Source organism: Carcharhinus amblyrhynchos, unplaced genomic scaffold (assembly GCF_965287045.1).
Source record: "Carcharhinus amblyrhynchos unplaced genomic scaffold, sCarAmb.v2.hapA scaffold_43, whole genome shotgun sequence".
Taxonomy (NCBI): domain Eukaryota; kingdom Metazoa; phylum Chordata; class Chondrichthyes; order Carcharhiniformes; family Carcharhinidae; genus Carcharhinus; species Carcharhinus amblyrhynchos.
In genome coordinates this window covers 2,877,941-2,894,355 of record NW_027649784.1, presented here as the reverse complement: position 1 = coordinate 2,894,355, position 16,415 = coordinate 2,877,941, and the positions used below count along the sequence as shown (strand labels likewise).

The following is a 16,415-nucleotide window of genomic DNA, read 5'->3' as shown; positions in this document are numbered from 1 at the left end:
GCGCCAGGGACCCGGGTTCCATTCCCGATTTGGGTCACTGTCTGTGCAGAGTCTGCACATTCTCCCTGTGTCTGCGTGGGTCTCCTCTGGTTTCCTCCCACAGTCTGAAAGACGTGCTGGTTAGGGTGCACTGGCTGTGCTAAATTCTCCCTCAGTGTAACCCGAACAGGTGCTGGAGCGTGGGGATTTTCATAGTAACTTCATTGCAGTGTTAATGTAAGCCTACTTATGGCACTAAATAAAACTTATTTGCACTTGACTCTAATAAGTTGAAAGATGAAATACGAAATTTACAAAAGTGGTTGGCACTGCGCCAGGGGCCCGGGTTCGATTCCCGGCCTTGGGTCACTATCTGTGGAGCCTGCATGTTCTCCCCGTGACCGCGTGGGTTTCTTCCGGGTGCTCCGGTTTCCTCCCACAGTCTGAAAGATGTGCGGATTAGGTGCATTGGCCGTGCTAGACAGCCCCTTAAGTGTCAGGTGGAATCAGCAGGGTAAATGCATGGGGTTACAGGGATAGGACCTGGGTGGGATGATTGTCGGTGCATACTCGATGGGCCGAATGGCCTCCTCCTGCACTGTATGGACTCTACGATGTGGAACGGTGAGCTGAATGGTGCAAAATTGGGCGGGTGGGGTTTATCGTGGATCGGTTTGGGGTTATCCCTTTTGGGAGGAAAAGTACAGAAACAAATTATTATCTAAATGGAGGGAAACTTTGGTGCAGAGGGATCTGGGTGCCATTGTGCATGAATTTCAGAAAACTAGTATGCAGGCAATAGGGAAGGCAAATGAAATTTTGGCATTTATTGCTCAAGGAATAGAATATAAAAGTAGTGAAGTGTTGCTGCTACTCTACGTAGCATTACTGAGACTGCACTCGGAATAGAGTTGGGATCCCCTTATTTGAGGAAAGATGGAGTGACATTGGAGGCAGTTCCAGAGGAGGTTCACTAGATTGATTCCAGAGATGAGGAGTGTGTCGTATGAAGGGAGATTGAACAGTTCAGGCCGATACTCTCTGGGATTGAGAAGAATGAGGGGAGATCGAATTGAGGTCTACAAGATGATAAAAGGTTCTGGATAAAGTGGAGTGGATTCTTCCTCTTGTGGAACCTTCTCAAACGAGAAATCATAGTTTCAGAATAACCGGGGCGGGGGTGCTGATTTAAAACGGAGATGGGGAGAACTTTCTCTGAAAGGGCTGTGGGATTCACTATCCCAGAGCGCGGTGGTTGGAGGGACACTGAATGTATTTAAGGAAGAGGTGCGCAGGTTTTTAATGAGTCAGGGTTTGAGGGGCGAACGGGCGGGGAAAGTAGAGATTAGATCAGCCTCGATCACATTTAATTGCGGAACATGCTGGAGGGGCTGAAAAGCCCACCCCTGCTCCTGCTTCTTACAAAACAGCAGTTAGCCCAAGAACTAATTTGATGGCGGTACAGTGGTTAGCACTGCTGCCTTGCAGCGCCGGAGACCCGGGTTCAATTCCCGTCTTGTCTGTGCGGAGGCTGCACGTTCTCCCCGTGTCTGCGTGGGTTTCCTCCAGTTTTCCTCCCACACTCTGAAAGACGTGCTGGTTAGGGCGCTAAATTCTCTCCCTCCTTGTAGCCGAACAGGCGCCGGAGTGTGGTGACGAGGGGGGGATTTTCACAGCAGCTTCATTGCAGTGTAAGCCTAGTTGTGACACTGATAAATAAACCTCAAATTAATTTGTACTTGGCATCAATGACACCTCTAGCCAGAAACCCATGCACAAAACATGCCTATAAGCAAAATACAGGGGATAGGGGATGGGTGCTATGTGGGATTGTTGTCAGTGCAGACTCGATGGGCTGAATGGCCACCTTCTACACTATAGGGATTCTATGATTGTAATTGGCTGATTAAACCACCTTGGATCTAATACCTCACAGTTAAAGTAATCCGAGCTCTGTGTCCTCCTCGGTTCTTGGGACATAAGAACATAAGAAATAGGAGCAGGAGTCGGCCATCTAGCCCTTCGAGCCTGCCCCGCCATTCAATAAGATCATGGCTGATCTGAAGTGGATCAGTTCCACTTTCCCGCTCTCTCCCCATAACCCTTAATTCCCTTGTCTGTCAAAAACCTATCTACCCATGACTTAAATATATTTAGCGAGGTAGCCTCCACCACATCAACGGGCAGAGAATTCCAGAGATTCACCACCCTTTGAGTGAAGAAATTCCTCCTCAACTCCGATCTAAACTGCCCCCGCTTATCTTGAGGCTGTGCCCTCTAGTCCTGCTGTCCTTTCTAAGCGGGAAGAATCTCTCTACCTCAACCCCATCCATCCCTTCATTATCTTATACGTCTTGCCAGAGATGTGAAGCTGGCTGCTGGAACATTGAATGTTAGTCCTGGGATGTTCACTATGTTTTGTAACTATACCAGGATCCCTGCCTCGCCCCATGGTGGTTCAGCTGCTATAGAAAATATCGTAGAATCCCTACAGCGCAGGAGGAAGCCAATCAGCCCATCGAGTCTGTACTGACCCTTACTCTACTAACCCCCTAAACCTACATATACCTTTGGACACTAAGGGGCAATATAGCATGGCCAATCCCCCTAACCTACACATCTTTGGACACTAAGGGACAGTTTAGCATGGTCAATCCACCTAACCTACACATCTTTGGACACTAAGGGACAGTTTAGCATGGCCAATCCCCCTAACCTACACATCTTTGGACACTAAGGGACAGTTTAGCATGGCCAATCCACCCTAACCTGCACATCTTTGGAGTGTGGGAGGAAACCGGAGCATCTGGAAGAAACCCACGTGGACACGGGGAAAGGAGTTGAGCTGTGATGGGGTCAGATCCTTGGGTGCGAGCAAGGAGCCTGCTAACCTCTGGTGAGAGACTTGAGCAGATGTGGGGGGGGTGCTGTGGGGAAGAGCAGAATGGAAAGGGTGTCGCTGTTTCCTATTCCGTAATCCTTTGAGCCCAAGATGGGACGAGAGAAGATGGAGTGAGCGGGCTGGTTATACCAGTGAGGCCCTCTGTCTTTGTTAGCTGTCTTGGCAGACTGCCTGTTGTTGGTGGCGGACACGTCAGAGTCTTTGCAGGGTTAAGTCAGCGGGGCCTTTTATGAGTTGTCCTGGCTGAGTGCCTGTGGATGTTGTTTTCCTTCAGGATGCTCATTAAGGAAACAATCGCTGCTCTGATGGGAAACAGCTGTCACAGAGTAGAAAGTTTGGATGGTGTTTTGGAGCTGGCGTACATTGCAGTGGCTGACTTATTACAGGAAGCTGCTCCACTAAAATCTTATTGTTCGCTGCTTGTTGTGGGATCACTTTCCATCACGGCGTTAAGTTTATTGAACGGCCGAGCTGCTGGGCTGTCAAAAGTAGAACAGGCAGCATTTGACCCGTGATGCTTTCTGCCTGGCTGCTGGACCCCCGCACTCACCCCAACCCACCACCACCACCACCGCCTGCGCGCACACTCACCCACACGCACACCCAGGTGGCCTCCCAGGACAGTTGACACAGACAGAGGGGGTTCCTGTCTATGGGCATCAGAAAGTGTACATCCATCGTGTGCAGAGTGTGAGACTCCAGGTTACTCTACGGAGTCAGCCTAGTCTATCTGTCTGGCCATTTCAATTTGGCTGGGGTAAGCACACCTAAAGTGATGAAGGGTTATCCAGACACAAAACGTTAGCTCTATTCTCTCCTCACAGGCGTCGTCAGTACTGCTGAGATTTTCCAGCCTTTTCTGTTTTTTGCTTGTAACGTGGGCAGCACGGTGACACAGTGGGTTAGCGCTGCTGCCTCACAGCGCCAGGGACCCGGGTTCAATCCCAGCGGCACGGTGACACAGTGGGTTAGTGCTGCTGCCTCACAGGGACCCGGGTTCAATCCCAGCGGCACGGTGACACAGTGGGTTAGTGCTGCTGTCTCACAGGGACCCGGGTTCAATCCCAGCGGCACGGTGACACAGTGGGTTAGCGCTGCTGCCTCACAGCGCCAGGGACCCGGGTTCAATCCCAGCGGCACGGTGACACAGTGGGTTAGCGCTGCTGCCTCACAGCGCCAGGGACCCGGGTTCAATCCCAGTGGCACGGTGACACAGTGGGTTAGCGCTGCTGTCTCACAGTGCCAGGGACCCGGGTTCAATCCCAGTGGCACGGTGACACAGTGGGTTAGCGCTGCTGTCTCACAGCGCCAGGGACCCGGGTTCAATCCCAGTGGCACGGTGACACAGTGGGTTAGCGCTGCTGCCTCACAGGGACCCGGGTTCAATCCCAGCGGCACGGTGACACAGTGGGTTAGCGCTGCTGCCTCACAGGGACCCGGGTTCAATCCCAGCGGCACGGTGACACAGTGGGTTAGCACTGCTGTCTCACAGCGCCAGGGACCCGGGTTCAATCCGAGCAGCACAGTGACACAGTGGGTTAGCGCTGCTGTCTCACAGGGACCCGGGTTCAATCCCAGCGGCACGGTGACACAGTGGGTTAGTGCTGCTACCTCACAGGGACCCGGATTCAATCCCAGCGGCACGGTGACACAGTGGGTTAGCACTGCTGTCTCACAGGGACCCGGGTTCAATCCCAGCGGCACGGTGACACAGTGGGTTAGCACTGCTGTCTCACAGCGCCAGGGACCCGGGTTCAATCCGAGCAGCACAGTGACACAGTGGGTTAGCGCTGCTGCCTCACAGGGACCCGGGTTCAATCCCAGCGGCACGGTGACACAGTGGGTTAGCGCTGCTGCCTCACAGGGACCCGGGTTCAATCCCAGTGGCACGGTGACACAGTGGGTTAGCGCTGCTGCCTCACAGGGACCCGGGTTCAATCCCAGCGGCACGGTGACACAGTGGGTTAGCGCTGCTGCCTCACAGGGACCCGGGTTCAATCCCAGCGGCACGGTGACACAGTGGGTTAGCGCTGCTGTCTCACAGGGACCCGGGTTCAATCCCAGCGGCACGGTGACACAGTGGGTTAGCGCTGCTACCTCACAGGGACCCGGGTTCAATCCCAGCGGCACGGTGACACAGTGGGTTAGCGCTGCTGTCTCACAGGGACCCGGGTTCAATCCCAGCGGCACGGTGACACAGTGGGTTAGCGCTGCTACCTCACAGGGACCCGGATTCAATTCCCAGCTTGCGTCACTGTCTATGTGGAGTCTGCACTTCCTCCCCTGTGTCTGCATAGGTTTCCTCCAGGTGCTCAGGTTTCCTCCCACACTCCAAAGATATGTGGGTTGGATGGACTGGTCACGTTAAATTGCCCCTTAGTGTCAGCAGGACGACCTAGGGTAAATGGATGGGATTGTGGCGATACGGCCTGGGTGGGATTGTGATCGTTGCAGTCTGGATGGGCCGAATGGCCTCCTTCTGTACTGTAGGATTCTATGGATAAAGGTCCCTCATGGGTCATTTCAATCATACCTAAAGTGACTCAACCCAGGAATTGAACCTGAGTCCTGGAGCTGTGAGGCAGCAGCGCTAATCCACTGTGTCACCGTGCCGCTGGGATTGAACCTGGGTCCCTGTGAGGCAGCAGCGCTAATCCACTGTGTCACCGTGCCACTGGGATTGAACCTGGGTCCCTGGCGCTGTGAGGCAGCAGCGCTAACCCACTGTGTCACCGTGCCGCTGGGATTGAACCCGGGTCCCTGGTACTGTGAGGCAGCAGTGCTAACCCACTGTGCTAACGTGCTGCCCACGGTACAAGCAAAAACAGAAAAGGCTGGAAAATCTCAGCAGGTCTGACGACATCTGTGGGGAGAGAATAGAGCTAACGTTTTGAGTCTGGATGCCCCTTCATCAGAGCTGGAGCTCTGACAAAGAGTCATCCAGACCTGAAACGTTGGCTCTATTCTCTCCTGACTGGTGCCGCCAGACCTGTTGAGATTTTCCAGCCTTTTCTGTTTTTGTCTCAGATTCCTGCATCCAATATTTTGCTTTTAGTTCTATCAAAGTTTATTTCAGAAAACAGTTAACACACAGAAAGAGAATTAGCAATGGCTTTTATCACTTCGAAACAAGAAAAATCATAACCATGATATTGTACAAACGTTAACAACTAAATGTTCCAGCATAACGAAACCTCCTCATAAACACACACCTGTCCCAGGTTTAACACAGAAAATACGAATGCTCAAGTGATGCTGGAACTTAGTCCTTTGGTTGAAGAGTTGAAGCTTCCCAGCTTTGTAACCTTCAGCAGACTTTGAGGCGAGGAAGATACCACTGCTGACTTCTAGTTTTTAGCCAGCAAGAGACAGAGGCAACCCTCACCTCTAGTTACAGGCTAACTAACCACCCACAGCAGAATTTTCACTCGAGAGGGAAAACGAAATGGCTTCCACCCCGAGCTGGGAGCCTGATGAGGGGCAGAGTTTTCCTGTGCAGTTCTTCAGGAGATGTACGAGGCAGGTTTCCTTTACACAGAGGGTGGTGGGTGCCTGGAACTCGCTGTCAGGGGAGGTGGTGGAAGCAGATACGGTAGTGAGTTTTAAGGGGCGTCTGGACAAATACATGAATCGCATGGGAATAGAGGGTTATGGTCCCCGGAAGGGTCGGGAGCTTGAGTTCAGTCAGGGCAGGCTTGGAGGGCTGAAGGGCCTGTTCCTGTGCTGTAATTTTCTTTGTTCAGTGTTTAGTCAGAAAGCTGAATGATGGTAATCTTTGGATGATTGTTGTTTGAACCAATCCCTCTTGCCTTCCTGCCCACGTATGTTGTTTTACACTTTTATCATTGTTGATCTTTCTCCCCCCTCCCATTCCCCCCGGTCGTAGTTGGTGTCTGCCGAAAGTACGCAGTCGGAACCAGCGCCCCACCCGGTTAGCACCGTGGCAGATGTGCCCCCGCCGATAGAACGAACGGGTGGGATTGGCGACTCGAGGCCTCCGTCCTTCCAGTGAGTAATGTCACCAGTGTGTCAAGCAATGCCACTGAGGTATAGGTTCCTCATGTTTAACCTGGCGGGAGGGAGGGAGCAGAGACTCTGTTAGAATATTTATCATTAATATTAATGATTTGGATGAGAATATAGGAGGCATGGTTAGTATGTTTGCAGTTGACACCAAGATTGGAGGCATAGCGGACTGTGAAGAAAGTTATCTCCAATTGCAACGGGATCTTGATCAATTGGGCCGGTGGGCTGACGAACGGCAGATGGAGTTTAATTAGACAAATGCAGGGTGATGCATTTTGGTAGATTCAACCAGGGCAGGATTTATTCAGTTAATGGTAGGGCGCTGGGGAGAGTTACAGAGATCTAGGGGTACATGTTCATAGCTCCTTGAAAGTGAAGTCACAAGTGGACAGAGTGGTGAAGAAGGCATTCAGCATGCTTGGTTTCATCGGTCAGAACATTGAGTACAGGAGTTGGGACGTCTTGTTGAAGTTGTACAAGACATTGGTAAAGCCACACTTGGAATACTGTGTACAGTTCTGGTCACCCTATTATAGAAAGGATATTATTAAACGGGAAAGAATGCAGAAAAGATTTACTGGGATGCTATGGGGACTTGATGGATTGAGTTATAAGGAGAGGCTGGATAGACTGGGACTTTTTTCTCTGGAGCGTAGGAGGCTGAGAGGTGATCTTATAGAAGTCTATAAAATAATGAGGGGCACAGATCAGCTCGATAGTCAATATCTTTTCCCAAAGGTAGGGGAGTCTAAAACTAGGGGGCTGGTTTAAGGTGAGAGGGGAGAGATACAAAAGGGTCCAGAGGGGCAATTTTTTCACACACAGGGTGGTGAGTATCTGGAACAAGCTGCCAGAAGTAGTATTTGAGGCAGGTACAATTTTTTCTTTTAAAAAGCTTTTAGATAGTTACATGGGTAAGATGGGTATAGAGGGATATGGGCCAAATGCAGGCAATTGGCACGAGCCTCAGGGTTTTAAAAAGAAGGGTGGCATGGACAATTTGGGTTGAAGGATCTGTTTCCCTGCTGTAAACCTCTATGACTCTACATGATGTATTTTTGAGATTGAGGAATGGTACTTAAAAAGGGAGCATAGCAGGGTGGAGGGCTACAGGAGGAGAAGCTCGAACTGGTTCGTGGAACGACAGTCTGCGCTGCTGCCTTGTTTTGCAATTTGTCTCTTTTGGTTACAATTAGAACAAAGAAAATCCTAGCACAGGATCAGGCCCTTTGGCCCCTCCAAGCCTGCACCGACCCATGCTGCCCCGACTGAACTAAAATCCCCTCCCCTTCCAGGGACCATATCCCTCTATTCCCATCCTATTCATGGAATAGTCCAGATGTCCCTTAAAACTCACTACCATATCCGCTTCCACTCCCTCCTCCGGCAGCGAGTTCCAGGCACCCACCACCCTCTGTGTTAAAAAAAACCTGCCTCGTACATCTCCTTTAAACCTTGCCCCTCGCACCTTAAACCTGTGCCCCCCCCTAGTAATTGACTCTTCCACCCTGGGGGAAAAGCTTCTGACTATCCACTCTGTCCATGGCCCTCATAATCTTGTAGATTTCTATCTGGTCTCCCCTCAACCTCCGTCACTCCAGTGAGAACAAACTGAGTTTCTCCAACCTCTCCTCATAGCTAATGCCCTCCATACCAGGGCAACATCCTGGTAAATCTTTTCTGTACCCTCTCCAAAGCCTCCACATCCTTCTGGTAGTGTGGCGACCAGAATTGAACACTATATTCCAAGTGCGGCCTCACTAAGGTTCTATAAAGCTGCAACATGACTTGCCAATTTTTAAACTCAATGCACTGACCAATGAAGGTAAGCATGCCGTATACCTTCTTGACCACCTTCTCCACCTGCATTGCCACTTTGAGTGACCTGTGTACCTGTACACCCAGATCCCTCTGCCTATCAATACTCTGAAGGGTTCTCCCATTTGCTGTATATTTCCCATCTGTATTAGACCTTCCAAAATGCGTTACCTCACAGTTGTAAAGTTCTGCCTCTTGTTCTCGTGGGGCTTCCCCTGAATGGTTTCCTCACTTTCTCGCAGCGCCAACGTGACCGGGAGCCGGGAGAATTTGGACAATGAGACAGAGACGGAATCAGTGGTGATGTCACGGAGAGAGAAGCCTCGACGGCGAGAGAGTATGGAGCACGGTGAGAGACAAGGGCGGGGACTGAACCTTGAGAGAATGTTGTAACCGAGCTCGGCAGTGAGAGATTGGCTGTACGTACAAACTAGTTTGTAACTAACTCTTTGGGGAGGCCGCTTTCACATTGTTCCAACATTGGAGATACCTGGGGAAGATGTAATGCCCACCTGACCTGGTAACTGAATCAAATGCACTGAACCATAGTGAGTTAGTCATAGAATCCTTACAGTGCAGGACGAGGCCATCCGGCCCATCGAGTCTGCATCAGACTATCTTGCCCAGGCCTCTCCCCTGCCCCATCCCCATTAACCTAAACATTTAGCATGGCCAATCCCCCTAACCTACATATCTTTGGACACTAAGGGACAATTTAGCATGGCCAATCCCCCTAACCTGCACATCTTTGGACACTAAGGGACAATTTAGCATGGCCAATCCCCCTAACCTGCACATCTTTGGACACAAAGGAGCAATTTAGCATGGCCAATCCACCTAAACGACACATCTTTGGACACCGAGGGGCAATTTAGCGTGGCCAATCCATCTAATCTGTACACCTTTGGACACTAAGGGGCAATTTAGCATGGTCAATCCACCTAAACTACATATCTTTGGACACTAAGGGGCAATTTAGCATAGCCAATCCACCTAACCTGCACATCTTTGGAAACAAAGGGACAGTTTAGCATGGCCAGTCCACCTAACCTGCACATCTTTGGACGGTGGGAGGAATCTGGAGCACCCAGTGGAAACCCACACAGATGTGGAGAGAACTTGTAAACTCCACACAGACAGTGACCCGAGGTCAGGTTTGAACCTGGCTCCCTGGTGCTGTGAGGCAGCAGTGCTAATTGCTGCCCTCTATATTATGTTCCTCTCAGTTTGTGTTCTCAGGAAGAGGGTGAAGTATTCCCGTACTCCTGCTTAGCCTCTCCTGCTGTAATGTTTGTGTGTGTGTCTAGCTGGGGCAGGTTTTGGCACGTGGCTGTTGTGACTGTTTCAGAGTGATGTGTTCTGTATTCCTCCAGGTCCCAGAATTAATGGGCACCCAAAGATGGAGCGTCACCTTGCCGGCTACGAGAGCTCATCCACCCTCCTAAGCAGCGAGCTGGAAACAACCAGTTTCTGTGATTCAGATGAAGATGATGCCGCAAGCAGGTACTCCTCTGACCGAACAAACTCTTCCTCATGTTCTGCTTCACCGAGCCCCCTCGCATTCTTAACCTATTTACCCTCAGAGAGAGAAAGTTCACCTCCCTGCCTCCCCTTCTGCTCTATTATTGGTTTCCCTCCCTTTGACCAGCTCCTGTCACTACTTTGTCTGACTTTCACAGAATCCCCACAGTGCAGGAGGAGGCCACTTGGCCCATCGGGTCTGTACTGACCCCAATCCCACCCAGGCCCTATGCCATAACCCTATGTATTTACCCTAGCTAATCCACTGACACCGAGGCAATTTAGCATGGCCAATCCCCCTAACCTGCACATCTTTGCACTGTGGGAGGAAACTGGAGCACCCGGTGGAAACCCACACAGACACATGGGGAGAACGTACAGATTCTGTACAGACAGTGACCTGAGCTGGGAATTGAATGCGGGTCCCTGGCGCTGAGGGGCAGCAATGCTAACCCACCGTGCCACCGTGTTTCTCTGAATCCTCGTGCACACACCTCATCAAGTCCAGTGGATTTGCCAACCTCCAAACTGGTTAATTTTGGAACTACTGTCTCTTGGTTCCCTGGGAGCTTTTCTCTGAAACAGAATAAAGACGCATATTAGTTGTTTAGTTTCCCCCCGTTCCGCATTTCAGAATTCTCCTGTCTTCTCCGCGTGTAATGGGCTAGCGTTTGTCCTCGCGACACTTTTCCTGTTCACGTATGGAAAGAATCTTTACGGTTTGCCTTTGTTTCTCTCTAGCTTGTATTCCTCTGTTTTGTTATTTCCTTGGCCTTCCCTTCCTGGATTCTAAACTGTTCTCGACCCTGTGGCTGGCCACCCCCTCAACCACTTTCTGTTTTGACCAAATGTAATCTCTTGTTGAGCAGAATTGATTGACCTTTCCTGTTGGGTGTTTTGCATCTTGGAGAAGGTTGTACATTTGTTGTTGAATACTAACCGTTGTCTTGACTTACCATCAAGGGCCAGAGAAGTGTAGCCGGGGGGAGAGATTGGAGAGGCTGGGGTCATGTTCCTTGGGACAGAGAAGGCTTGGGGGGGTTGAGGAGAAGAGATAGAGTGGACAGGATAACGTTGTTTCTCTGGGTGGAGAGTTCTAGAACCAGGGGGACGCAGATCCAGGTTAAGTGGCAGTAGGTGTTGCATGTGGAGGGGGATGTACGGAAGAACTTTTTTACGCAGAGGGTTCTGGGTTGCTGGAATTCGCTGCCTAATTTGGTGGTGGAGGCAGAGACCCGAAACTCTTTTTTTTAGAAAAGTTTTCTTTTAAGATTTATTTATTAGTCAGAAGTAAGCCTTAACAATGCAGTTTCGGTGGAAGCCACATTGTTGCTACACTCCGGCGCCTGCCCTAACCAACACGTCTTTCAGAGTGTGCGAGCAAACTGGAGTGCCCGGAGGAAACCCACACGGACACGGGGAGGGAGCTCCGCACAGGCAGTGAACCAAGGCGGGAATCGAACCTGGGTCCCTGGTGCTGTGAGGCAGCAATGCTGACCCACTGTGTCACCGTGCCGCTGGGATTGAACCCGGGTCCCTGTGAGGCAGCAGCGTTAACCCACTGTGTCACCGTGCCGCTGGGATTGAACCCGGGTCCCTGTGAGGCAGCAGCGTTAACCCACTGTGTCACCGTGCCGCTGGGATTGAACCCGGGTCCCTGTGAGGCAGCAGCGCTAACCCACTGTGTCACCGTGCCACTGGGATTGAACCCGGGTCCCTGGCGCCGTGAGACAGCAGTGCTAACCCACTGTGTCACCGTGCCACTGGGATTGAACCCGGGTCCCTGTGAGGCAGCAGTGCTAACCCACTGTGTCACCGTGCCACTGGGATTGAACCCGGGTCCCTGTGAGGCAGCAGCGCTAACCCACTGTGTCACCGTGCTGCTGGGATTGAACCCGGGTCCCTGGTGCTGTGAGACAGCAGTGCTAACCCATTGTGCCACCGTACCTGGATGGGCACCTTAAGTGCTGTAAGCTACAGGGTTATGGGCTGGGTGCAAGGAAGGAGGGATGAGAGAGGACATCTGGGTGTCCTTGGGCGAGCATGGGCCTAATGGCCTCCTCCCGTGCTGTAGCTTTTCTACAGTCCCCCACAGAGCAGTGGAGAGTCATATTTAACATTGAGCTGGACAGATTCCTGATTACCAGGAGAGTGGGGGGGTGGTAAATGGGGGTAGGCGGGAAAGTGGAGTTGAGTTGTGATCACCTTCGGGTGGAGCAGGCTCGAGGGGCCAAATGGCCCACCGCTGCTTCATTATTTTTATTACTCTCGAAAAGCCACTCCTGCAGCAAGCTGGTGGTCGCGACCTTCACCCCAGGCGCAGGGAGAGCAGGTAACGTTGGGTTTCGTTCAGGTGTTTTATCCGTCTTTTCATTTTCCTCCTCAGATTCAGCAGCTCCACTGAGCAAAGCAACTCCTCCCGGATTCTGAAACGTCACCGGCGCAGACGGAAGCAGAGACCTCCCCGGCTCGAGAGGGTAAGAGGGCTGTCGCCCACCCTGTTGTTGGGTTTAGTGGCCCCAAGGGGCTGCCTTTTGTATCGGTGGAATCACAAAAACCTTGTGTAAACGAGCAGGAACACTGGACTCTTAAATCTCTGCCCCTCCTCCGGTCCCCGCGCGCCCCCCACACCCCCCACCCCCTGGTCCCCGCGCGCCCCCCACACCCCCCACCCCCTGGTCCCCGCACGCCCCCCACCCCCCGGTCCCCGCGCGCCCCCCACCCCCTGGTCCCCGCACGCCCCCCACCCCCTGGTCCCCGCGCGCCCCCCACACCCCCCACCCCCTGGTCCCCGCACGCCCCCCACCCCCCGGTCCCCGCGCGCCCCCCACCCCCTGGTCCCCGCACGCCCCCCACCCCCTGGTCCCCGCGCGCCCCCCACACCCCCCACCCCCTGGTCCCCGCGTGCCCCCCACCCCCGGTCCCCGCGTGCCCCCCACCCCCGGTCCCCGCGTGCCCCCCACACCCCCCACCCCCGGTCCCTGCACGCCCCCCCCCCCCCCCCCCCCACCTCCTGGTCCCCGCGCGCCCCCCACACCCACACCCCCACCCCCTGGTCCCCGCGCGCGTGCCTCCCCCAGTCCCCGGCTGCCGGTTTCCTCTGGGTGCTCCAGTTCCCACCCACAGTCGGAAAGCCGTGCTGCTTAGGTTGCTAAATTCTCCCTCAGTGTACCCCGAACAGGTGCCGGTGTGTGGCAACTTGGGGATTTTCACAGTAACTTCATTGCAGTGTTAAGTATTCTCCACATGACGAATAAATAAACCTTACTTTAGATGGGCACCTCAGAGTCTGCCGTTGCTACTTGGATGAGGCACTGCGGGGGGGGGGTGGTGGGCGGTGCTGAGTGTAAAATCCCTACAGTGCAGAAGGGAGGCTATTCAGCCCTTTCGAGTTGCACTGACCCTCCGAGAGAGCACTCGACTGTGGCCCATTCCTCCTCCTCTCTATCCCCATAACACTGTGCATTGATCGTGGCCAATCCCCCTAACCTGCACATCTTTGGACACTAAGGGACCATTTATCATGGCCAATCCCCCTAACCTAAAATAAAGATTAATTATTAGTCACAAATAAGGCTTACATTAACACTGCAATGAGTTTACTGTGAAATTCCCCTAGTTGAGACAGTCTGGCGCCTGTTCTGGTCAATGTACCCTAACCAGCACGTCATTCGTATGTGGGAGGAAACCGGAGCACCCGGATGAAACCCATGCAGACACGGGGAGAACATGCAGACTCCACGCAGACAGTGACCCAAGGCTGGGAATCGAACCCAGGCCTCTGGCGCCGCGAGGCTTTGTATTCTAGTAAAAGTTGGCATCTTGTGGTGCAGAGATTCTGGGGATTAGGGGTGGGGAGCAGGTTAGAGACTGAGGGTGGGGGGTGTTAGAGATTGGGGGCGGGGGGAGGTTAGAGATTGGGGGCGGGGGGAGGTTAGAGATTGGGGGCGGGGGGAGGTTAGAGATTGGGGGCAGGGGGTTACTGATTGAGGGGGGTGGTTATCGAGAGTGTGGGGGTTCAGAGATGGGGGGCAGGGGGAGGTTAGAGATTGGGGGCAGGGGGTTACTGATTGAGGGGGGTGGTTATCGAGAGTGTGGGGGTTCAGAGATGGGGGGCAGGGGGAGGTTAGAGATTTGGGGCAGGGGGTTACTGATTGAGGGGGGTGGTTATCGAGAGTGTGGGGGTTCAGAGATGGGGGGTAGGGGGGAGGTTAGAGAGTGTGGGGATTCAGAGATTGGGGATGAGTTACTGATTGGGGACGGGGTTACAGAGTGTGTGGGGGTTCAGAGATAGGGGGCAGAGGGAGGTTAGAGATTGGGGTTGGGTTACTGATTGGGGGGGGTGGTTATAGAGACTGTGGGGGTTCAGAGATTGGGGGGGCGAGGGAGGTTAGAGATTGGGGTTGGGTTACTGATTGGGGGGGGTGGTTATCGAGAGCGTAGGGGTTCAGAGATGGGGGGCAGGGGGAGGTTAGAGATTGGGGTTGGGTTACGGGCTGTCAGTCTGTGGTAATGTGTCTTTGAAGCTTTTCTGTTTTTAATTCCTCTCAGGCCTCCTCATTTAGCAGTGTCACGGACTCAACCATGTCTCTGAACATCATCACCGTCACACTGAACATGGGTAAGTGCGTGGCGCCGGGCCTGGGTGAGTGCGCCCCGCGGTGCCAGGCGTGGGTGAGTGCGCCCCGCGGTGCCAGGCGTGGGTGAGTGCGCCCCGCGGTGCCGGGCGTGGGTGAGTGCGCCCCGCGGTGCCAGGCGTGGGTGAGTGCGCCCCGCGGTGCCGGGCCTGGGTGAGTGCGCCCCGCGGTGCCAGGCGTGGGTGAGTGCGCCCCGCGGTGCCAGGCGTGGGTGAGTGCGCCCCGCGGTGCCAGGCGTGGGTGAGTGCGCCCCGCGGTGCCGGGCGTGGGTGAGTGCGCCCCGCGGTGCCGGGCGTGGGTGAGTGCGCCCCGCGGTGCCGGGCCTGGGGGAGTGCGCCCCGCGGTGCCGGGCCTGGGGGAGTGCGCCCCGCGGTGCCGGGCCTGGGGGAGTGCGCCCCGCGGTGCCGGGCCTGGGGGAGTGCGCCCCGCGGTGCCGGGCCTGGGTGAGTGCGCCCCGCGGTGCCGGGCCTGGGTGAGTGCGCCCCGCGGTGCCGGGCCTGAAGGCCTCATGGCGGTTTACAGCAGGGAAACAGGCTCAACCTGCTCATGCTGGCCAGTTTTTAACCACTAAGTTAGTCCCAATTGCCCGTGTTTGGCCCACATCCCTCTGTACCCATCGTACCCATGGAACTGTCTAAACGCTTTTTAAAAGACAAAATTGTATCCACCTCCACTACTACCTCTGGCAGCTTGTTCCAGACACTCACCACCCTCTGTGTAAAAAAAAAATTGCCCTTCTGGACCTTTTGTATCTCTCCCCTCTCCCCTTAAACCTGTGCCCTCTAGTTTTAGACTCCCCTACCTTTGGGAAAAGATATTGACTATCGAGCTGATCTGTGCCCCTCATTATTTTATAGACCTGTATAAGATCACTCCTCAGCCTCCTACGCTTCAGGGAGAAATATCCCAGTCTATCCATATAAATAGGAGCAGGAGTAGGCCATTCTGCCCATCGGACCTGGCTGATCTCGGCTAAAGCAGAGTCTCTGCACTCTCCCTGCCTGATCCTTGTATCCCTCGATTCCCCGAGATACTAAAAATCCATCTGTTCCTCTATCTGCTTCCATTTTCAATGATGGAGCACCTTAAACTCTGGGGGAGAGAATCATAAAGATCCAAAAGCCTTTGAGTAAAGTGATCCTCCTCAGCTCAGTCAGGAAGTGTGATGAGACCCTGTATTCGAGATTACCGCTCGGGGCAGAGCAACCTCAGACTGGCTGCTCTTTCCAACCCCTTATATGTTTCATGGGAATCATCCCATAGCTTCTGTGAGGACACTTCTGAAATACCGCGCACAGTTCCGGTCGCCATGTGGAGGCTTTGGAGAGGGCACGGTGGCATAGTGGTTAGCACTGCTGCCTCACAGTGCCAGGGACTTAGGTTCGATTCTGTCTGTGTGGAGTTTGCACATTCTCCTCGAGCCTGCGTGGGTTTCCTCTGGGTGCCCCGGTTTCCTCCCACACTCCAAAGATGTGCAGGTTAGGTGGATTGGCCATGACAAATTGCCCCTTAGTGTCAGGGAAAGACTAGGT

At 53.5% G+C, this 16,415-nt stretch overlaps 1 protein-coding gene across 3 annotated transcripts in view; it reads left to right on the top strand.

The window, feature by feature from the left end:
* The window catches only part of LOC145337117 (segment polarity protein dishevelled homolog DVL-3-like), a 60,643-nt gene that overhangs the window by 25,700 nt on the left and 18,528 nt on the right, over nucleotides 1–16,415 (top strand). For all 3 annotated transcript variants that reach the window (XM_080181882.1, XM_080181880.1, XM_080181883.1), the window contains exons 3-7: nucleotides 6,768–6,889; nucleotides 8,968–9,074; nucleotides 10,099–10,228; nucleotides 12,633–12,723; nucleotides 14,798–14,867. In XM_080181882.1, coding sequence (XP_080038008.1) covers nucleotides 6,768–6,889; nucleotides 8,968–9,074; nucleotides 10,099–10,228; nucleotides 12,633–12,723; nucleotides 14,798–14,867 — 520 coding nt within the window. The remainder of the gene's footprint in view (nucleotides 1–6,767; nucleotides 6,890–8,967; nucleotides 9,075–10,098; nucleotides 10,229–12,632; nucleotides 12,724–14,797; nucleotides 14,868–16,415) is intronic.